This window comes from Choristoneura fumiferana, chromosome 26 (assembly GCF_025370935.1).
Source record: "Choristoneura fumiferana chromosome 26, NRCan_CFum_1, whole genome shotgun sequence".
Taxonomy (NCBI): domain Eukaryota; kingdom Metazoa; phylum Arthropoda; class Insecta; order Lepidoptera; family Tortricidae; genus Choristoneura; species Choristoneura fumiferana.
Genome location: NC_133497.1, coordinates 8,557,068 through 8,576,817, shown reverse-complemented (window position 1 = coordinate 8,576,817; position 19,750 = coordinate 8,557,068). Strand labels below are relative to the sequence as shown.

General features: G+C 39.6%; 1 protein-coding gene across 2 annotated transcripts; it reads right to left on the bottom strand.

Annotated features, from left to right (window-relative positions):
• Positions 1-15,928, bottom strand: gkt (tyrosyl-DNA phosphodiesterase glaikit; the record flags this gene model as incomplete). 2 transcript variants are annotated; one of them, XM_074107827.1, is given in 15 exon segments in its annotated part: positions 1-1,187; positions 2,763-2,824; positions 4,704-4,852; positions 5,692-5,791; positions 7,131-7,233; positions 8,334-8,502; positions 9,772-9,942; positions 10,974-11,069; positions 11,362-11,484; positions 11,926-12,028; positions 13,072-13,251; positions 13,956-14,158; positions 14,686-14,824; positions 15,607-15,705; positions 15,783-15,928. In XM_074107827.1, coding segments are annotated over 15 exon segments (1,857 nt in total). In that variant the 3' UTR covers positions 1-1,064.
• Between the last annotated feature and the right edge of the window lie 3,822 nt (positions 15,929-19,750).

The following is a 19,750-nucleotide window of genomic DNA, read 5'->3' as shown; positions in this document are numbered from 1 at the left end:
TTACATTAAAAAACATTATATTCACACAATTCAATATCACTTTACAACATAATCATAATAACTTTTCAGCAGTTTCTTGATTCAATACGTTTTTATGTAGGGAAAATGCAAAAATATGCTTTATGTCATTCAGGTCATTATTTGAGCGTTTGTCCTTTATTTTCGTGAAGATTCATCATCATCCAGCCTATATACGTCCCACTGCTGGGCACAGGCCTCCTCTCAGAACAAGAGGGCTTGGGCCATAGTTCCCACGCCCAGTGCGGATTGAGAACTTCACACACACCATTGAATTGCTTCGCAGGTTTGTGCAGGTTTCCTCACGATGTTTTCCTTCACCGCAAAGCTCGTGGTAAATTTCAAATGTAACTAACAACTAACAAAATGCTCAAATGATAACCCATTCTCAGTTTGGTAGTTTACGGTTGTTTCAGTCACTTTTTATACAAATAGCTACAGACTTAATTTCTATGGTATACTATCACTTTGTCTAAAAAGCAGCTGGTCTAAATACCCAAGTGGTCTAACAAAGAACTGAGGCCGTATTGCTTAACGTTTCTGACGCAAGCGATCGCAATCAAATGACAGTTTTTGCGAAATCTGTCACTTGCAATACGGCTTCTGGTCCGGTAGCAAGTGGTCTATGAAGCAACTGGTCTAAGTAGCAAGTGGTCTAAAAAACAACTCAAACTCACAACATTTATTGACATAAAAAACACACTACATCACAACAAAAACACAGTAAAAACATAAATAGAAGTAATGAGACAGACAACTGGCCCTAACTTGTTTTTTGTCCAAAACATGAAAAACCATAGGTTAGGTTAGAGTTGTGTCAAAAGGCCAAGCGTCTCAGCCACACGGAATAGGAGCTCCGCGAAGCTAGACTCCGTCGACTTTTTCGAGTTAATGAATTTTAGACCACTTACTACTTACACCAGTTGCTTTTTAGATCACTCGCTACTTAGACCAGCTGTTTTTTAGACGAAATGATAATTAAAATTTTTTTTTGCTCTTTTTGAATGGAGTCCTCAGTGCGCGAGCCCGGCTCGCACTTGACCGTTTCACCGCAAATAGTCTTGGACCCACGGGATCATGTCGCTAGTATACTTTGTGGGCGGTATGTCGTAAGGTATGACCAGACGGTTCTTCGCTTGGGGATCCAATGGGAAGAAATCTTCATTAATCTGTGAACAAAGCGGAATTTTGTCGAAAGCGCCAAGACGAATTATTATATCCAAAAAATTTGCTAATTTAAGTTTTGACTTCGTTGTGCAAAATAATTAAGAAAGTAGGTTGAGGGTACCCCTTATTTCGCATAACATTGATTGTCATAATATGAATTCACATAAAAAAATTGGCATAACAGTGAACTGGCCAAAGGATAAAAAAGCATACCACTTATTTAGCATAATAACTAGGGCCCGGAATTTTGCGTGCGGCTATTGACTGGTTGTAGGTATCGCGATGTTATTTACAAATCGATTAGTTTTTTATGTATTTATGTTGTAACTTAAATACATAATTGTAAATACATTTTTGCTTGGGATATTATTATAAAATACTTTATCTTGGCTATGGTAAGAACTGAAGAAATACAAAATAATGTTTTATCTTTTATTTTATCAACCTAACGTTAAGTGGTCTCAGATGGATAATTTTCTCAAGTTATAAAAGGTAAAGGTATTCGTAATTAATTAATTATAGTGATTTCAATAAAGCAATTTAATCGGATTAAACTTTCCGATATTTCGAACTATCTTCAAAGTTTGATGTTTTATTTAATAAAAACATAAATAGAAAGAACTATCGATTTATTGATAAAAAGCGCACGCAAAATTTCGGGCCTTAATAATAACAAATCTGTATAAACTAAAGAGCTGGTACGTATTTATCCCAGCGGATCACACTTGCGGTCCAAAGGGGTAATGCGGCCAGCATCATGGGAACTCTGCCACAGGCAGATCTTTTGGACGGGGTGTTCTTTTTATAATTTTTATTTTTATAGTAACATATTTAGTTAAGGTTTCTTAGGTAAGTTTTCTTTGTCTTCTTATTATTTTATTTAATCTATATTTAATAAATGTCTTAAAATACTGTTAGAATAAACTAAATATGCATTTAATGAAAAAGGAACTGGTGATACAGCCGTGTCTAGCCCCCTTATTCATAAACGACAATCAAACCTATTTTAGTTAAAATGCCGCTAAAATTCGTTTGTCCTTATCTGTCACTTCGACATTTGTATTTGTTAGAAAGGGACAAAGCATTTGTTAGTTAACATAGGCTTGTTAAGTTTTATGAATAAGGGGGTATATTTACACGAACCATACAGTGTACAAATATATACAGCACCCGGCGATCAAGATTGCACTTTGGTCTTCGGAAATAGTCAATTGGCTGTTCACGAGGATTTCCGAACACTGGCGACCGTCCATCAATCATCATACAATACAATACAAAGACTCTTTATTGTACACCAGACAGTAAGCGATACAGAAAACAGATACACAGAGAAAAAAGTACAAGGTGAGGCGGCCTTATCGCTTCAGAGCGATCTCTTCCAGGCAACCTTTATTACAGAAAGAAGGAAGGACTAGTTCACAACAGGTGGTGCATCAAAAGTAGATCAGAAAATTAAAACGTAACAGAAATACATCTACGAATACATTCATAATTATATCGTACACATAAACCGAGTCTTTCCAAAGACCAATGTGCAATCTTTATGGCCGGGTACTGTACTTAGGTTACGCACTCACCACGAATTTAGGTAGGAACATCACTCCCGCCTCGAAGCTCATAATGCGAAGAGCGGCGTTGCCTGCGGGAAACAGATATTAAATAAAATGTTTGTAAATTAAATAAACAATTATTTCATCATCATCATCATCATCATCATCAGCCCACAGCACTGTCTTCAGCCCCTCGCATCCATCCGCCGCCAGCGACCCTCTTAAGGTCGTCCGTCGTCCGTGCCTCAGGACGTCCTACACTACGTTTTCCTGTCCGTGGTCTCCATTCGAGGACTCGTCTGCTCCACCGTTCATAGGCAGCTTTGGCTGACTTTGCCTGATGTCAGCAAGAAGGCGGCTCGTTTGTGTCTTGAGGTCAACAACATGGTTATTTTATGTTGTACTGACCTTTGTTCAAGTTGCCCCACGCAGCCTTACTGACCTTTTGCTGACGTTGCCTGACGTCAGCAAGTACAAGGCGGCACGTTTGTGTTCTTGAGGTCAGCAACTACAGGTCTATGGGGAAGGCCTATGCCTAACAGTGGACGTCCTGCGGCTGATATGTTATACTGTTGATTTATATTGTAACTAACTTTGTTCAAGTTGCCCTAGGCAGCCTTGCTGACGTTGCCAGACGTCAGCAAGTAGAAGGCGGCTCGTTTGTAATCGTGAGGTCAGCAACTGGAGGTTATTTTATGTGTACTGACCTTTGTTCAAGTTGCCCCAGGCAGCCTTGCTGACGTTGCCAGACGTCAGCAAGTAGAAGGCGGCTCGTTTGTAATCGTGAGGTTAGCAACTGGAGGTTATTTTATGTTGTACTGACCTTTGTTCGAGTTGCCCCAGGCAGCCTTGCTGACGTTGCCAGACGTCAGCAAGTAGAAGGCGGCTCGTTTGTGGTCTTGAGGTCAGCAACTGGAGGTTATTTTGTATTGTACTGACCTTTGTTCAAGTTGCCCCAGGCAGCCTTACTGACGTTGCCTGACGTCAGCAAGTAGAAGGCGGCTCGTTTGTAATCGTGAGGTCAGCAACTGGAGGTTATTTTATGTTGTACTGACCTTTGTTCAAGTTGCCCCAGGCAGCCTTGCTGACGTTGCCTGACGTCAGCAAGAAGGCGGCTCGTTTGTGGTCTTGAGGTCAGCAACGAGGTTATTTTGTATTGTACTGACCTTTGTTCAAGTTGCCCCAGGCAGCCTTACTGACGTTGCCTGACGATAGCAAGAAGGCGGCTCGTTTGTAATCGTGAGGTCAGCAACTGGAGGTTATTTTATGTTGTACTGACCTTTGTGCAAGTTGCCCCAGGCAGCCTTGCTGACGTTGCCAGACGTCAGCAAGTAGAAGGCAGCTCGTTTGTAATCGTGAGGTCAGCAACTGGAGGTTATTTTATGTTGTACTGACCTTTGTTCAAGTTGCCCCAGGCAGCCTTGCTGACGTTGCCAGACGTCAGCAAGTAGAAGGCGGCTCGTTTGTGGTCTTGAGGTCAGCAACGAGGTTATTTTGTATTGTACTGACCTTTGTTCAAGTTGCCCCAGGCAGCCTTGCTGACGTTGCCTGACGTCAGCAAGTAGAAGGCGGCTCGTTTGTAATCGTGAGGTCAGCAACTGGAGGTTATTTTATGTTGTACTGACCTTTGTTCAAGTTGCCCCAGGCAGCCTTGCTGACGTTGCCAGACGTCAGCAAGTAGAAGGCGGCTCGTTTGTAATCGTGAGGTCAGCAACTGGAGGTTATTTTATGTTGTACTGACCTTTGTTCAAGTTGCCCCAGGCAGCCTTGCTGACGTTGCCAGACGTCAGCAAGTAGAAGGCAGCTCGTTTGTAATCGTGAGGTCAGCAACTGAAGGTTATTTTATATTGTACTGACCTTTGTTCAAGTTGCCCCACGTAGCCTTGCTGACTTTGCCTGACGTCAGCAAGAAGGCGGCTCGTTTGTCGTCTTGAGGTCAGCAACGAGGTTATTTTGTATTGTACTGACCTTTGTTCAAGTTGCCCCAGGCAGCCTTACTGACATTGCCTGACGTCAGCAAGTAGAAGGCGGCTCGTTTGTGATCGGGGGACGTGCGCGTGTAGGACTTTATGTGCGGCATCGCTTTGTTCCTGTGGGATGACGTGGCTTTCCATTGGCTGGGGAAGAAAGAAAATAATTAGTGCTACAATTAAGGTACTGATAAACTTGGGGGGCGTGAAGTATTACGTAACGCAATTTTTGAATTTTTTTGACCCAGCCTTCCCCCCTTGTAACGCGCCGTAACGTTTTTCTGTACCCCCCTAACCCTCCCTAAACGTTACGTAACACCCAAATGACCATTTTAATTTAACTTAAGTCTAGCTTTTCTTAAGCCGTTTTCCAAATTTAGTTGGATCTTTCTTGGTACAGTTGGATTGAGAGCATTTATAGGACAAGAACAACCACTTATGATGCGAATCTTCCACTTTTGAGGACATTAAATTATGAAAATTTTCTAAAAACACTAACGTAACGCGTTGTTAACCCCCGCCCGTCCCTGTAGTAACGCATCGTAACGTTTTACACGAAAAAAATGAGTTATTCTATGTAATACTTGAAGTCTCCCTTGAGCATTCACTTGTAATCAGAACAGCATTCTAGCGAATTTTACATTAATAATAATAATAAATTCATTTATTTCGGGCATACAATAAATACCTTACAGACTAACATACATATTTATAATCAATAGTACATTGTGCCTTAAGGGCGGCAAATAATGAATTACTAACGAGAGTCTATTAGAAGCCCGAAGTCGAAGACTTTAATGAGTCGATGCTCGTAATTCTAGTACCGCCCGTGCGACATACAATGTTTTTCATCTCATTTGCGAGATTTTTTTTTTCAAGAATTGCCGATACTACGCTCTTGACCCGTGTGCGAATTTACGTGTGCGAAGCCGCGGGTATCCACTATATTTAATAGATATGATTTAAAAAACGGATTCCACACTCACTATAGGAAAGTATTGAGCCAGGGCTGCTTGAAGTGAGCGTCCGCGGAGTAAGGGAGACAGCCGCCGCCCAGCAGACCGTCGTGCGACTGCCGGACGTTGTCTGAACACAAAGTAGAGTGAGAGGGAGATATTTACTGACACATATTCGATACACAGGGCAATGTGTATTCAGAAAAAAAACATTCTGAAACAACATAGAATCGAATAAATTGAGTTAGTAGTACTTATGTCATAAATGCGGAAATTTGTGAGTGAGTCATTTAATCGAGTGAGTAAATTAATAAGTGAGTGAATGATTCAGTGAGTGAGCGTATGCTAAAACGGCAGGACGGAATGAGAGCTATCGCGTATGAATTCGCCGCTAGAGGCGTTAGTGTAGCGTGAGGTCTCCGAAATGTCAAATCTCACAGGTTCTGAGTGAGCTACGCGGGTTTATTTATGATTAGAATAATTTTGTGAATATTTTGCATTACCTGAAATTAATTATGGCAATTATGCGATAAGGGGCGTTTTCAGACAGTTTTGTCTTTCGAAAACTTTTGTGCTCCCCTTTTTTTTGAACAAAACGGGACTACGCAAGACTGTGGTTGCTCGATATTTTTATGGTACGGTTTTAAGATGTATTAAATATGATTTTAATCTAAACTTTGTTTTCACGCCCGTAATAACAGACTTTGAGAGCCACATTTAAAAACCTCACGCTACAGTGGCGCCATCTAGTAAGACAAAAAACGATAGCCCTCATTAAATAAGATTTAGTAGCTAGATCTCTGGAGTAACGCATAAGCTGGTTTTTATTCCGATCCAAAGATGGCGTTGAGTAAGGACTGCTTGAAGTGAGCGTCCGCGGAGTAAAGGAGACAGACGCCGCCCAACAGACCGTCGTGCGACTGCCGGACATTGTCTAAACACAAAATACTACTAATTTTATAAATGCACTGGTGAGTGAGTGATTTAACCTCTTGGGAACTGACGGTAATATATATATGACATAAAAAAAATTTGAACCTTACGTGATGGAAATTGGGGTCAAATTGTGAAAACAGAAATTTTACGTCGGGCCTCAGGAGGTTAATGTAGTGAGTAGGCGAGGGATTAACTGCAGTGAGTGAGCGCGTGACTGAGTCAGTGAATGCATGTACGCTAAAATGGCAGGACGGATTTGAATTAGTTTCGGTGTGTAGTTAGCTCTGAATTAATATCGGCTACATATTATCCCAACATGTTTACGATGTACTGATGAAAAATCTTAACCGCTAAATTTAGAAATAATATTGCACAGAGGTACTTAATTAAATTTTTAGGAGTTCCAATGGCAACATATATATATAGATACTTCAGTTAACATTCAACTGCTTTTCGTGGGAAAAGACGCGGGTAAAAGTTAGTGAATTAATGTAAGTAAGTAGTGTGAATGTTTGTAAACGGCTTGGACTCACCGAGTGAAGGGTAGATGAGTTGAAGCTGGGGCGGCTGCGTGAGCGTCTGCGGCTGTTCCTTGATCTTCGTGAAGTGATGCAGGAAATCCCCCGTCAACCATAACTGCGCATTACAAAGTTTGTTAGCACAATGAGGGCTATCGTTTTTTGTCTCACTAGATGGCGCACTGTTGCGTGAGGTTTTTAAGTATGGCTTTCAAAGTCTGTTATTACGGGCGTGAATACAAAGTTTAGATTAAAATCATATTTAATACACCTTTAAACCGTAGCATAAAAATATCGAGCATGCCACAGTGTTGCAAAGTCCCCGTTTTGTTCGGAAAAAAGGGAGGACAAAGGTTTCCGAAAGACAAAACTGTCTCAAAACACAGACATTCATTGCCCCGGAACGCATATTTGCCATAATTAATTTCAGATATTGCAAAATATTCACAAAACTATTCTAATTATAAATAAACCCGCGTAGCTCACCCAAAAACTATGAGATTTGACATTTCGGAGACCTCACGCTACACTAGCGCCTCTAGCGGCGAATTCATTCGCGATAGCCCTCATTGTTGTGAGTGAACGTTATTAAGTAAACGAGTGAGATATGAGTGATTTGGCTGAGTGAGTGACTTTAAGTAAATGAGTGTGTGAGTTATTGAATTTAAGTTAGTGAGCGAGTGACTTGGAAGAATTAGTGTGTATGTTAGTGAGTAAGTGAGTGAGTTTAAGTTAGTAAATATGTGAGTGAGTTGAGTAAGTGAGATAAGTTAGTGAGTATGTGAGTTAGTGAATTTAATTTAGTGAGTGAGTGAATTGGAAGTTTGTGTGTATGTGAGTGAATGTAAGTTAGTAAGTATATGAGAGAATTCAGTAAATAAGCGTGTTAAAGTTAGTATGTGAATAGATTGAGTGAGTAAATAAGTGAGTGTGTAGGTGATTGAGGCGTTGGCAGGCCTCCTACCCCGTGGTACCGTCAGTCCGCCTGGACTGATGACATCGTGAGAGTTGCGGGAAACCGGTGGATGCAAGTGGCGAGTTGTCGTTCATTATGGCGTTCTAAGGTGGATGCCTTTGTTCAGCAGTGGACGTCTTCCAGCTGATGATGATGATGATGATGATGTGGGTGATTTGAGTGAGTGAGTTTAAGTTAGTGAGTGAGCGAGTAAGGAGAGTGCGGTTAAGATAGTGAGTGAGTGTGGCACTGTAATGAGTCACCCTGGGCTCCTTCCCGTAGCTGCCGATGCTACTGGCCTGCGCCAGCAGCGGCCAGCTGGTCTGCTCCTGTGTGGGGATGGCGCAGTGCTGGCGGAGCAGCGCGCCCGCCCGCGTCATGCCCCACTCAGTGTCGAAGTGGCCGCCCGGTGCGGACGACACCAGGAACACGCTGGTGACCACACAAGGTGTTTGGTGAGGAGTCGTTTATCATAAAGGTCTATATTATACCGTATTATCATCATCATCATCATCCCAGCCTATACAGGGTGATCAATCCAAATAGGTCAGTAGGGAGAAATCAGAAACTATAAGAGATAGCGAAATCTGTTCTTAGGAACCATGGCTTCGATTTTAGATGTAATAAAAATGGCATTTAGTTTTTCTGATCTAACTTTCATACATAACCGGGAATCGAACCTGGTCAAAATCTCTGTAAACTATGTTTATCCATTCTGCACATTTTTTCGTTTTTATAGTTCTTATTTAAATCTGATGACAATACAATAATATGGTAGTGACATCCTGGTGGTCCGGCCAGGATCGTCTCCGCAGGACGGAACTCCTCAACGGTTCATACCAAATTTCAAGTCGATTCCTCGATTTCACTAACCGTTGAGGAATTCCGTCCTGCGGAGACGATCCTGGCCAAACCACCAGGATGTCACCACCAGAATATTGTCTTGTCACCAGATTTACATAAGTAGGCCAAGTTGAAGTCAATCCGACTACTGGAAGTGCGTCAAATTCAACTTGCAAGATTAGACCCGTACATACTGGGTGACGAAAATTTCTGCGTTCTGGTCTTATCCAGAGGTTCTCAAGTAGTGGCCTGAAAATGCGGCGAAATGGTTCCAGTAAAGGATGGTACGGCAATACAGTACCGTGCCCCCAGATTTCCTTTCACTTATATGATCCACGCAATCCAAAATAACAACGAAAAAATTAGCAGAATTTATAACATACTTTACAGAGATTTTGACCAGGTTCGATTCCCGGTTATGTATGAGAGTTAAATAAAAAAAAATTGAATGCCATTTTTATTAAGTAAATCTAAAAACGAAGCCATGGTTCCTAAGAACAGATTTCGCTACCTCTCATAGTTTCTGATTTCTCTCTACTGACCCATTTAAATTGATCACCCTATATACGTCCCACTACTGGGTACAGGCCTCCTCTCATGTTATAAAAGGAATATTTTCTAATCCCTCAGACTTTTTCTATGACAAATACTTTTATACATTGTGAATTATTTTTCTTCCAAGTCTATGGATAATCTTCGGCATTTTAACGCACAAAAACACAAAATAAGACTTTAAAATTAAACTTTGACAGCAATAGACAGATGACATTTGAATTTAGTGTTACCAGTGCAAGAAATTAGTTCTATTGGTTTTCCGCAATATGGCGAGGTTTTTTATAATTCTGGTCAGCCACTTACTTGATATGGCTAAAATCGCACCGCTTGACTCTCTCCACATAGTACGACAGCATGGGGGTCCGGTACTGCGCGAGGTACTTCAGCAGGTATTTCTTGAACTGGGTGGGGGACTCCCCCGCGTGGGGGGGCGCCGCCGCCGGGAGCTCTGGGCAGCGGGGGCTGAACCACAGTCTAAAAAAAAGTTAACGTGATTACATTAATAAAAAAAAGTTAATGTCCCTATATAAATGGAAAACAAAGATTTTGCTTTACAGCGATTTTACAAATGTTGCCTTTGAGTAAAATAGATGGATAGGATGAGATGGGAAGATAGCAGGACAGGATATGATATTATACGATAAGATAGGGCAGGTAGACAGAATAGGATAGGATAGGATAGGATAGGATGAGATGGGAAGATAGCAGGACAGGATATGATATTATACGATAAGATAGGGCAGGTAGACAGAATAGGATAGGATAGGATAGGATACGATGAGATGGGAAGATAGCAGGACAGGATATGATATTATACGATAAGATAGGGCAGGTAGACAGAATAGGATAGGATAGGATAGGATAGGATGAGATGGGAAGATAGCAGGACAGGATATGATATTATACGATAAGATGGGAAGATAGCAGGACAGGATATGATATTATACGATAAGATAGGGAAGGTAGACAGAATAGGATAGGATAGGATAGGATACGATGAGATGGGAAGATAGCAGGACAGGATATGATATTATACGATAAGATAGGGCAGGTAGACAGAATAGGATAGGATAGGATAGGATACGATGAGATGGGAAGATAGCAGGACAGGATATGATATTATACGATAAGATAGGGCAGGTAGACAGAATACGATAGGATAGGATAGATACGATAAGATAGGAAGACAGAGGATAGGATAGGATAGGATACGATGAGATGGGAAGATAGCAGGACAGGATATGATATTATACGATAAGATAGGGCAGGTAGACAGAATAGGATAGGATAGGATAGGATAGGATGGGATGAGATGGGAAGATAGCAGGACAGGATAGAATAGGATAGGATGGGATGGGATGAGATGGGATGCGATAGAATCTGATGTAATGGGATGGGATATGATAGGATAGCATAGGATAGGATAGAGTAGGATATGATAGAGTAGGAAAGGATAGAACAGGATGGGACAGGTTGGACCGGTTAGGATATGATAAGACACTTACCCCTGTGTTCTGTTCTCCCAGTCATCCAGGTACAAGTTGGCCGTAGATACGACCACACGCAGCGACCCGTCTTCGTAGCACAGTATCATCATTTTTCTGAAATATACATTAAGTAAATTACATAGTCATTTTTTTACCTATATGTTAATTAATATACAGTCTCGCCATTTTTATTTAGGTTAGTTAGCAGGGAGGAGCAGCTAGAGATTCTTAAAAAAGTTGCCAAATCTAAAGCAACCAAACCAAAGTCCTAAGTACCAAAGTTCAGGTGCTCTCGACTTTACACTTTACTTTACTCCATATGAACTTGCCCCCTCATGGGCCACCGGCTGGCGACGCCCTTGAATAAACAAAGTAAAATGAAGTGAACAGACAACAGCCAACTAACGTGTGGTGCTTCGCGAAGGGCGACCCCATTGGCACATGGTACGCCTCCACCTGAGGCTTCTTGGAGCTGATGTTCTTCAGATCGGAGCATTCCTCGCCGTAGATAATTGTTAGCTTCTTTTCGCTGCAAACAAACTGTAGTTTATGCACCTGTTACGTAATAAGGGTCTTTAAAACACGATCACACGAGATCAGAAAATTTTCGTCTCCTATATGTTGAATTTTAAATTTTTGAACTGTTCTTGTTAGCTTGTTGCCACGGTAACGTGAACGTTCGCCGAGTTAATTATTAAAGCTATTATTTTATGGGATACAAATCCACTAAAAGTTGGGAGTTGTAACAGTTTTGAGGCAATTCCTTCATAGTTCATTCCAAAGCTAATCAAAAAAAGGAGACATCTGTGATACACTTTATTAGAAAGTTTGCAAAGTATACTTAGCATGCTTAGGAGATGAGCCATGAAGAAATTACCTTAAAACTTCCCCATAAAATAATACTTTTAATAAGTAACTCAGGAGACGTTACCATGGCAACAAGCAACACTTAAAACTTGATTGACCCTACCTGTAGCCAGCGAAGTAGTACTGAGCCAACAGCCAGCCTGGCTCCACCATGAAGTTAATCTGCAGCGAGCATTTCAGCTCGCCCAGACTTCGGTCTAGGATTTCTGCAAACGAACAATAATATCAGCTCATTTCTTACTTAGATTTACATAAGTAATCGAAATATCTTGTCAAAAATCTAGTTGTGTTAAACAATTGTGATGTATAGATATTATTAAATAACATTGTAAATCAGTTTAAAAAATATATGTATGTACCTACCTTGTTGAGTTTCTTGAGTTAAGTAGACAGAATCTGACAGAACATGTATCTGACTTGGAAAATTATTAAGCATATAACGGTGAGTGTACTAATCTAATTACTAAACTAAATACAAAAATATTGGACGCGGTTTTTTTTTCCTTAATTACTCGTAATTAAAAAAATATATGAAGGTACTAGCTTTTGGGGAATTCGGTTATCGTGCGCCGTTCCCTCGGGAATTGTGAATTTTTCCGAGATAAAAAGCAGCCTATGTCACTCTCTGGCACATAATAGCGCTCTGTTTCGACGTGAAAGACGGACAAACACACAAACAGACACACTTTCGCATTTATAATATTAGTATGGATAGTCAGATAAAGTTCTGCGTGACATCATGAGCCCGCGCTTCCGAATTTAGACGAGATTCATTTTTGTAATTTTCGTTACGTTTCGTTTTAGTTCCGTTCGTTATTTGTTTTAGGTTCCCGTCTGTTCCTCCCCAAAGATCAAAAATTTCATAAACCGAACAGTCTCCTCATGTGTGTAATGTCTCTACGTCGACATTGGTAAAAAAGTCTTGCTAAAACGGCAAGAGTGAAAGCCACTAAAAAAAAATCTCTTGATCGACAAAACAAAAAATACGTGTGGACATACTTTTTCTGAACTGACAGACTAAATACAACAATATACTTTTTACACAGGAAACTACCCAATTGACTGTGAGTCTGCAAAGTCTATGGAATTCTATAAGAGGGTTGAAATAATCTGACGGGTCATATATCTGACGAACCATATATATCTTTATTTATCTTGGAAAGTAACGGAGTGTAGTTGACTATACGTGTGAGTCTAGTCCGTGGAATAAGTGATAGACAAAATCTGACGGACCATATATCTAACTTACCTTGGAAAGTGATTGAGTATGGTTGGCTATGTGTCTGCGGGGCGGCAGTGATGGTGGTATAGAACAAGCAGTAAGGCTCGCTGGCCGCGTGCTTGGCCGCCATGCCGCCCGCAGGCCGCAGTACCGTCAGATAGTCCGCAGCGCGACGCGTCGGCGGCACTATGGGACGGTAGTCCGAATCTGACGGGATATATACATAAAAATAATAAATAGATATAGATAGTAGTTAGGCCGCAAAGGGTCTATTACATGTCATTTTTATACTACCAGTGCTTCCGGAAAAAGCATTATTAACAATTGCCATTGCGACATTGCCTACCCTCATTGCAGCTCTAGCGTAGCCTCTACCCTCATTGCAGCTCTAGCGTAGCCTCTACCCTCATGGCAGCGCTAGCGTTGCCTCTATATAATATAATAACAGTCAGGAAGTGTAACTCAGAACAAATCCCACACAAAAAGTGGCCTTATGATTCAAATTCGAATCATTTTACGCTCTACAACAACTTCAAAGTTTTTGCGGTAAGTATTTTTTTCCAACCAGACGCAGATATAACAAAATCGTATCTTAGAAATGGAATAAATAGAATGGCGCCACATCCTATGCGGAAAAAGCATAGAACTAATTTACGCTCTACAACAACTTCAAAGTTTTCCACACAATCTTATTTTATGCCAAAAACTAAGCAAGTACTGGCTGTTTGAGTGTATCTAAGTCACTCCAAGTAAATTGAAAAAATAATTACTTACTCCCTGGGGACTAAAGTACTCACTTTACTCCCGCCTCGTAAGGCGTATATTAAACTACTTTTAGAGCATGAGAAGTGAAAAGGCATTTTTCTAACACAGACTTATAATTTATTCGTAGCCTCGCACTTACCACTCACCTTTAACTTTACATTTAGATCCAGAATCACCACTCGTAGAGACTGTTTGATTTTTTTCTCGACTCATACTGTCCACATTGACTGAAGTTTCTGTACTGGCATGGTCTGGTTTTGTTGTAATCTTAGCTTGTGTTTGTTTTATCTTTGTGTCAGATACAGTGCTTGTTACTTCTGGGGTTTTAGGACGATTTTCTGTTGCTATCCTGAAATAATACGTAAGTACAGATCTGTTCCCTTACAAAGGTGCGCGCTCCACATTTTATAATTGTAGTTGTAAACGTATCCATGCGACAAGTCTATGTGTGCATAGCTCATACGTGTCCTCAGTCCCAAGCCATCAGTCACGCACACTGAGACTAAGACAATGTGTAAGCACGAGGTTTACTTGTGCATATTGATAATTAGTTGTGGAGGGGTGCTCCTTCGTGAGTGAACAGAGCTGTATTCGCTTCGCACGGCGTGCACCTCTTAGTTTTTCGAAATTCATGTGCGAAATTACATTTGAAATTTACCACAAGCTTTACAGTGAAGGAATACATCGTGAGGAAACCTGCACAAACCGGCAAAGTAATTCAGTGGTGTGTGTGAAGTTCCCGATACGCAGTGGGCCCGCATGGGGACTATGGCCTAAGCCGTCTCATTCTGAGAGGAGGCCTGTGCCCAGCAGTGGGACGTATATAGGCTGGGATGAAGAACCAACAAAAAAAACTAGTGAGTGTGGACTACATACTTATTTTCTTTTTTACTGGGCACATACAGTTGTTTCTCCGTAATAATCTCTAGCTGCTCCAGAATCATGGGACGTTGCAAACTCAACTCAGGGGGTATTACGTACTCCCCTCCAGTGTGAGCATCCAAGATGGCTTCTACTGTGGAAAACAAGTTTAATTGTTATTAGAGGACATTCGAAATTACAGACACAAATGAATATTGTCACTACTTTGATAAAATTTAATATCTCAAATACAGTGGTCTCGGTGCCGAATATGATTTTGTACCTTTCGGCGTCGAGACCGTTGGTCCGTGGGGCCCTGGCGCTCTGAGTCTCTTCAAAGATCTATCAAAGAGACTCAGAGATACCACAGGAGACCAAGAGCTGGCAGTTTCCTCGCTCAACGCATCAGTCTTGTGATCCAGCGGGGAAATGCTGCCAGCATCTTTGGTACCATGCCGCAGGGTCCATTTTTAGATTTATTATAGTTTTAGTTTATTTAATTTTATTGTACCTAATATACCTTTTTTATAGTTGGACCTGTATTGTTCTGGAAATAAAAACTAAACTACAAAAAAAAAAAAATCTCAAATCAATATGCTATACTTGAAAGGTATAGCATACCAAGAACAAGACAATTCATATTGTACCGTCCCTCTCACTCTCGTATTAAATAATATTAGCGTCCGCGGGACAGCAAGATACGAAGTTCGAATTTTGCATTTCGTAGTACTACAAATGTAATGTACAGGCCCTATACCACAAAGTGCAAAACTCGAACTTCGTATGTTGCCGTCCCGCTGTCGCTTATGTCATATAATACGCGAGTAAAAGGGACGGTGCGATACTAACTTCGATTTGCGAGTTACCTACGTAGTAGCCCCTCAGGGCCTGGTTACGTGCGTAGCGATGTGTGGTCGCGAATGAGTTGATACTTACAGTGGGGATGACTAAACTCCCTGAGATGCGCTGGATTCTTTCTGTAACACTTATTGCCATAGGAGCATTCGGTTCTAACTCTTTTAGGCTTTTTATCATCTGAAACAATATGTGTACATTAGGCAAACTTTCATGGAGTTATCTATTGTTTTATCGCACTGTACTGTACTATTAACCTTCCATGTTATTTTTACGTTTGTTCGTTGAGTTCATTGTCAATGAATAACAGTAAATCTAAATGAAAATACATTAATTTTTAAAATTTAAACGTAGTTTCAAGAGTTTGAAATGTCAACAACTTGACTGAGTGATGACAGCAAGACTGACAGAAACACAGATTGGCGCTGACAGAAATTAGACACGTTCTGTTCTGACTAAAATATTATTTTTTAGTTTTTGATGACAGAAATTTATGTTTTTTGAATTAGTTAAATAGACTTCGAAAAAAATATCTGAAACGAGTAAGCAATTTACATGAATATCATAAGTAAGTTTCTAAAATGTGCATAGCTTGTCCGAATTAAGATTAGTGAAGCACGTAAACTCGATTATGTTTTTTGTTAAGTCGACAAAATAAAGCCGCCCCGACACTTTTTTCAGAAAACCGTACTTTAGAAGTATGACGGTACCTCACTATTAAATCTACCTTGTCTATGGATATTATTGTAATGTTACCAGTATTCAAAATATTGGACAATTTGGCTATACCACCGATTCATGCAACTCGGTAAAAATTTAATTATTTGAGTTATTTTTATTTAAGCAATGTGTTATTTTATTGTCTTGATTTTTATATAAGGTTTAATTTTTTTTATAAAAGTGTGGACTTTAATTTGGCCCATTTATTATTTAGGACTTCGGCAACACCGGTCTTATCAGTCGGCCGGCCGGTTTGTTTTCATTTCAAGAATTGTTTTGTTTTCATTTTATAGTTATTGTTAAATAACGATCAGCATTCCTCGAATCAGACACTACGAACTGACTGTCTGACCTCTGTCTTTCAGCATAGTTTTGTCAATTAAAAGCACAAATCTTTTTTTAAGGTACGTTTAATACTACTAAAAAAAACTTCATTTCTTACGTGTCCACTTTCGTCAGAATTTATATAGTTTTTAATAATATTTTTAACCTCTCCCTCTCCCAACACCGCCTCTGAAATCTTCTCCTTTCTTATTTTACACTCATTTAACGGCCATTGGATAAGTCCATAAGTGGTTACAGTTATCTAAATCGTGATTCTAAACAAATTATACAATAGCAACTTTCGAAGATGTTTATTTGTCAAAAACACTTTGAAAAACGGTTTATTTCGTTTTTCAGTCTTTTAGTTGTTCATTTCCTTCGCTGTTTATTGAAGACGAGATATCTAGTGGAATACCATCTCAGGCGAATATGATACCGTAAGTTTTGAAAATACCTATTAGTATATTTTTATTAACAGAATCTTATCTTAGATTTCGTTAAGAAAGTGTGTCTCGTTTTGCCCCGGAATACGTAGACATTACCGATTCTGCATCAAGCCTCATGAAGATAAAGTTGTACCAATGAGCTCTAAACAGCAAAACTAAGTAACCCAACAACTAAATGAATCGGAAATCAAGCAAAATATTTTATACCCAGCTCATATTCCCGGAATTTAGTGTAAGTATACTTAATGTTGATGTTCGGATCTGATATGTGGGCGCTAAGCTTTTCAGCAAACTTTTCTGTTTTTTGAAGCTTTTCTAGTAAGACTGAAGTAGAAATGAAACCTTATTTAAATATGTGTATGTTTCATTGATTTATATATTCCTGTTACTTTCAGAAAATGTGGATCCTCTTATGGAGCATAATTACTCGCGTAAAAGACACCTTGACCACACATACTGCAGAAGGGAACCACTAAAAGGTATTTTGTTAAAAATTCTACTTACATTTTTTTTATTTTTCTCTTATCAATATTGGTTACGAATCAACCAAATTATACCTAGTTTTCAATTATGTAAACACTAGCCGTTGCCTGCGACTCCGTCGCGTAGTATTCGTTTATAGCTATCCTGCGGCAAATATGCAATTTTCCAGGATAAAAAATCCTATGTCCTTCTTGGAGACTCAAACTATCTGTATACCATATTTAATCTAAATCGGTTCAGCAGTTAAGATGTGATTGAGTACCGTACTTGTTAACTTGCAAAGTCTACCAAGCTACCTACCTAGATTACCTACTGGTAATAATAGAGATCAAAACTTAATAGACAAAACTCTGCACTGCATGTGGTCCGACATGCGCTTACCCGGATTATTGAATGTAGCTATATTCACAGATCATTTAAACAGGACTAGACGTCATGGTGTGAATGATAAAAGGGTTCCTTTTTTCCTTATCAGGAAGAAATACTTAACTATCCAAATAAGGAAAGAAAATTTTGATAGTCTTCATATAATCTTGTATGTCATTATTACTATAAATTCAGTACCATTTATCTTATTCCAGATGTGATTGCTTCAACGTCTAGTGAGAGCCCAGGTTATCAGAAGATCCAGTACCTAGCACTAGCTCAGGTAATTGTTTCTTCATGTTGTATATAGTCTAGTAGATACAGCCGCACTCAGTTCTTTTGTGAGCTTGCCTTTGGAATCTAAAAGCTTAATGGTTACTTGACCTGAAATGTATATTTCAAAACTAAATTATTATTATTTTAAAATTTATGATGGTGTAAGCATTCTACACTTCCACTGAAAGTAGATATAGTTAGTGTTTAGTTAGGACCCCATACATCCCTATATTAATATTATTATTTTTTGTAATTTTTTCTTTAATTGTATATCTTATTGTAGTTTTTAAGTTTAATTTGTAATTATATTATTATGAAAACATGACTTTCTGCCAACTTTCTTGGCAGCGCATTCTTCTTGGCAATGATGCGCCCCAATATTTTCTTTCATTCAAGCCTTAGGCTGCGTTTCTACCAGAGATGTGCGAGAATGTGTTTCTTGAACCAATAGAATCGCTTCATTTATCTATCCTCGTACAGCACCGCTCTAGTGAATATAAAATAAAGTACAACAACATGCATAAAAATAATAGAAAACATTATTTAGAATCCAAACCTAACATATAGCGTTGTCTGTTTATAGCAATCTCTGTAACAATGGAGCCCATTGCTTCATCTTCAGCACTCGAGAGTTATCCACTGCTGAACACAGACAACCGGCTAGGATTGCAAGAACAACTCGTTGCCGCTGAGGCATTCTGAAAATTACAATCTATCACATGGACCAGCTGCAGGTTAGTACATAATTTCGAACCTGTTTTGATCCATTTTCATTTTGAAATTAACACGCACACATAACCGCTCGGCACTGGATCGGCGCCGCTTCACGTCATCTGCTCTCCGTTAACCTGGTGTCAACTATACGCAAGCACGTAACGGGTTTCCGTACCTCAGTACCCCCGAGGTGTCTGCGTGGCTGCGGCTAGGTGACATCGCGAATCGAAACAGCCATTCCAGAAGTTTTGCGCTTAGCAACACATTTTAAGATTCATTTTTACTTATATACATTTCTTGATTGTTCTTTCTTTCTATGTACCTGTTTCTGTATCGTTTTACTATTATGGTGAACAATAAAGAGTCATTGTATTGCATTTAATAGTTTTGTTTGATGTCCTTACCTTAAAAAAATATATACTGTTTCAGGTTCGAGTAAAATCCGAAGTGCCAAAGGGACAATGCGCCGCAGAGAAGATTAATTGAAAAAAATAACCAAATATGACACCGGGTGCAAAAATAATTTATGAAGAGTTTAAGAAGTCAAAACAACAGGTGGATTATTACCGAAGAGCTAAAGAGCCATGAAGTTCAATAAAGAGGAGTCTTTCCAAAATTAACTCAACACATGAACCCATATGCAAAAAAAATTTTGAAAATGCAAATTAATCTCTGCACAAAGAAAAAAAGGGCGCCGATTCACTCAGGAAGAAAAGTTAATTTGCTTTCTATCATGAAACAAAGCCCGAAATGCTATAAATTTCTTCACAAGATATTTATATTACCATCGAGGTCAACCTTGAACAAAATGTGACAAATTGAAGATCGAATCAGGAATCTGTCCTCAAAGTATTTGAACTGATAACAAAAGAGGTTTGTACCTTGTTGATTGCTCA